Raw genomic sequence first — 3,324 nt, 5'->3', positions numbered from 1 at the left:
ATTTGGGTCTAGAAGAGGGACAGTTGAGGAGGAGAGAGGGACGGAGGGATTTTGGTCTAGAAGAGGGACAGTTGTGGAGGAGAGAGGGATGGAGGGAGTTGGGTCTAGAAGAGGGACAGTGGTGGAGGATGGAAGGACGGAGGGATGTTGGTCCAGCACAGGGAGAAGCTGGGTGCTGGGCACGTGTCATCATTGCCGTCCTCTTCAGTCAGCTCCCGTTCCTATAATCACACGGTTATTGCTTAGCTGGATCTTTCTTTGTTTGCGGTGAGCCGCTGTTTGTTTCCCCCTCCGGACGGCGGCCTTTGTCCTCGCGCAGAGATAATACTGGAAGGTCGGGGCGTTTGGGTGGATCAGCATGACACGCAGAGTTCAGAGATGAGGAAACCTGAACAGGAAAGTCTGACCGCAGCGAACGGGGCTGGAAATCTGTCCCCCAAACACACCCCCCCAAAAACCCCAACATCTGAGGGTAACATTGTCCCCAGCTATCTCTAAGGACTACGGAACCCCTCCCTGCAATGTTATGCCAACCATTCTGTAGTCCTGTCCTGTTTCTGTTGTTTGAATAAGCGTTGTCACCCTAGCACAGGAAGTGTGTCACCAGGAGATGAAGCCTGAAAAAGAAAACGAATGCGGCTGCCACATCTGAAGACTGGGAAGCTGCGATAGGCGACGGTTCTGTTTTTGGATTTTTTGCCCATTATGAGGAGCTCCCCCCATCCCTGTGCTGAGTTCCCGGGTCTGTACACCCGCTGTGCCCATTATGCGGGGCTCCCCCCCCCATCCCTGTGCTGAGCTCCCGGGTCTGTACACCCGCTGTGCCCATTATGCGGGGCCCCCACCATCCCTGTGCTGAGTTCCCGGGTCTGTACACCTGCTGTGCCCATTATGAGGGGCCCCCACCATCCCTGTGCTGAGTTCCCGGGTCTGTACACCCGCTGTGCCCATTATGAGGGGTTCCGGCCATTCCTGGAGGACTTTTTATTATTTGATATTATGTACAATGTAAGAGGAGGAGTCGGAACACAAAGTGGGCGGGATCAGTCCCAGCTATCTCTAAGGACTACGGAACCCCTCCCTGCAATGTTATGCCAACCATTCTGTAGTCCTGTCCTGTTTCTGTTGTTTGAATAAGCGTTGTCACCCTAGCACAGGAAGTGTGTCACCAGGAGATGAAGCCTGAAAAAGAAAACGAATGCGGCTGCCACATCTGAAGACTGGGAAGCTGCGATAGGCGACGGTTCTGTTTTTGGATTTTTTGCCCATTATGAGGAGCTCCCCCCATCCCTGTGCTGAGTTCCCGGGTCTGTACACCCGCTGTGCCCATTATGAAGAGCTCCCACCATCCCTGTGCTGAGTTCCCGGGTCTGTACACCCGCTGTGCCCATTATGAGGGGCTCCCACCATCCCTGTGCTGAGTTCCCGGGTCTGTACACCCGCTGTGCCCATTATGAGGGGCCCCCACCATCCCTGTGCTGAGTTCCCGGGTCTGTACACCTGCTGTGCCCATTATGAGGGGCCCCCACCATCCCTGTGCTGAGTTCCCGGGTCTGTACACCCGCTGTGCCCATTATGAGGGGTTCCGGCCATTCCTGGAGGACTTTTTATTATTTGATATTATGTACAATGTAAGAGGAGGAGTCGGAACACAAAGTGGGCGGGATCAGACATCACCCTTCACCAATATCTCAATGTTACTTGTAGATGCTACAAAGTCAGTAATGAATCCTGCGTCTCGGATCCGTTGGGTTGGGTCGGCGGTTCCGGTTCTGTCATTATTTGATGTGATGATGAAACTGTATAACTGATTTCTCCTGCTCGGTGGTCTCTATGGATCCGCGGCGAATCTGTCGGATCTCATTGATGGCGTCCACACCGGTGATCTTCCTCGTCTTCACCAGATAGCACGCCAACATGGTGCCGGTCCGTCCGAAGCCATGCATGCAATGCACTCCAACCGCCTGCAACCAATACAACATCAGAGAGTTACAGAGGAAGGAGCAGAGTCCTCCAGCAGAGCAGAGTATATCAGGAGAGGAGAGGGATAGAGGAAGGAGCAGAGGCCTCCGGCAGAGCAGAGTGTATCAGGAGAGGAGAGGGATAGAGGAAGGAGCAGAGGCCTCCGGCAGAGCAGAGTGTATCAGGAGAGGAGAGGGATAGAGGAAGGAGCAGAGGCCTCCGGCAGAGCAGAGTGTATCAGGAGAGGAGAGGGATAGAGGAAGGAGCAGAGGCCTCCGGCAGAGCAGAGTGTATCAGGAGAGGAGAGGGATAGAGGAAGGAGCAGAGGCCTCCGGCAGAGCAGAGTGTATCAGGAGAGGAGAGGGATAGAGGAAGGAGCAGAGGCCTCCGGCAGAGCAGAGTGTATCAGGAGAGGAGAGGGATAGAGGAAGGAGCAGAGGCCTCCGGCAGAGCAGAGTGTATCAGGAGAGGAGAGGGATAGAGGAAGGAGCAGAGGCCTCCGGCAGAGCAGAGTGTATCAGGAGAGGAGAGGGATAGAGGAAGGAGCAGAGGCCTCCGGCAGAGCAGAGTGTATCAGGAGAGGAGAGGGATAGAGGAAGGAGCAGAGGCCTCCGGCAGAGCAGAGTGTATCAGGAGAGGAGAGGGATAGAGGAAGGAGCAGAGGCCTCCGGCAGAGCAGAGTGTATCAGGAGAGGAGAGGGATAGAGGAAGGAGCAGAGGCCTCCGGCAGAGCAGAGTGTATCAGGAGAGGAGAGGGATAGAGGAAGGAGCAGAGGCCTCCGGCAGAGCAGAGTGTATCAGGAGAGGAGAGGGATAGAGGAAGGAGCAGAGGCCTCCGGCAGAGCAGAGTGTATCAGGAGAGGAGAGGGATAGAGGAAGGAGCAGAGGCCTCCGGCAGAGCAGAGTGTATCAGGAGAGGAGAGGGATAGAGGAAGGAGCAGAGGCCTCCGGCAGAGCAGAGTGTATCAGGAGAGGAGAGGGATAGAGGAAGGAGCAGAGGCCTCCGGCAGAGCAGAGTGTATCAGGAGAGGAGAGGGATAGAGGAAGGAGCAGAGGCCTCCGGCAGAGCAGAGTGTATCAGGAGAGGAGAGGGATAGAGGAAGGAGCAGAGCGCTCCAGCAGAGCAGAGTATTTCCGGAGAGGAGAGTTACAGAGGAAGGAGCAGAGTCGTCCAGCAAAACAGAGTATATCAGGAGAGGAGAGTCATAGAGGAAGGAGCAGAGTCCTCCAGCAGAGCAGAGTATATCAGGAGAGTTATAGAGGAAGGAGCAGAGTCCTCCAGCAGAGCAGAGTATATCAGGAGAGTCATAGAGGAAGGAGCAGAGTCCTCCAGCAGAGCAGAGTATATCAGGAGAGGAGAGT

General features: G+C 55.2%; 1 protein-coding gene across 1 annotated transcript in view; it reads right to left on the bottom strand.

Annotated features, from left to right (window-relative positions):
• Positions 1-1,751: 1,751 nt before the first annotated feature.
• The window catches only part of DUSP23 (dual specificity phosphatase 23), a 5,837-nt gene continuing 4,264 nt past the window's right edge, over positions 1,752-3,324 (bottom strand). Inside the window, exon 3 of the mRNA XM_018568842.1 lies at positions 1,752-1,964. Within this exon, the coding sequence (XP_018424344.1) occupies positions 1,779-1,964 (186 nt within the window). The 3' untranslated portion in view covers positions 1,752-1,778. The remainder of the gene's footprint in view (positions 1,965-3,324) is intronic.

Source organism: Nanorana parkeri, unplaced genomic scaffold (genome assembly GCF_000935625.1).
Source record: "Nanorana parkeri isolate BGI_ZX_2015 unplaced genomic scaffold, ASM93562v1 scaffold1251, whole genome shotgun sequence".
In the NCBI taxonomy this organism is placed as follows: domain Eukaryota; kingdom Metazoa; phylum Chordata; class Amphibia; order Anura; family Dicroglossidae; genus Nanorana; species Nanorana parkeri.
This window is presented reverse-complemented; position numbering and strand designations above follow the sequence as displayed.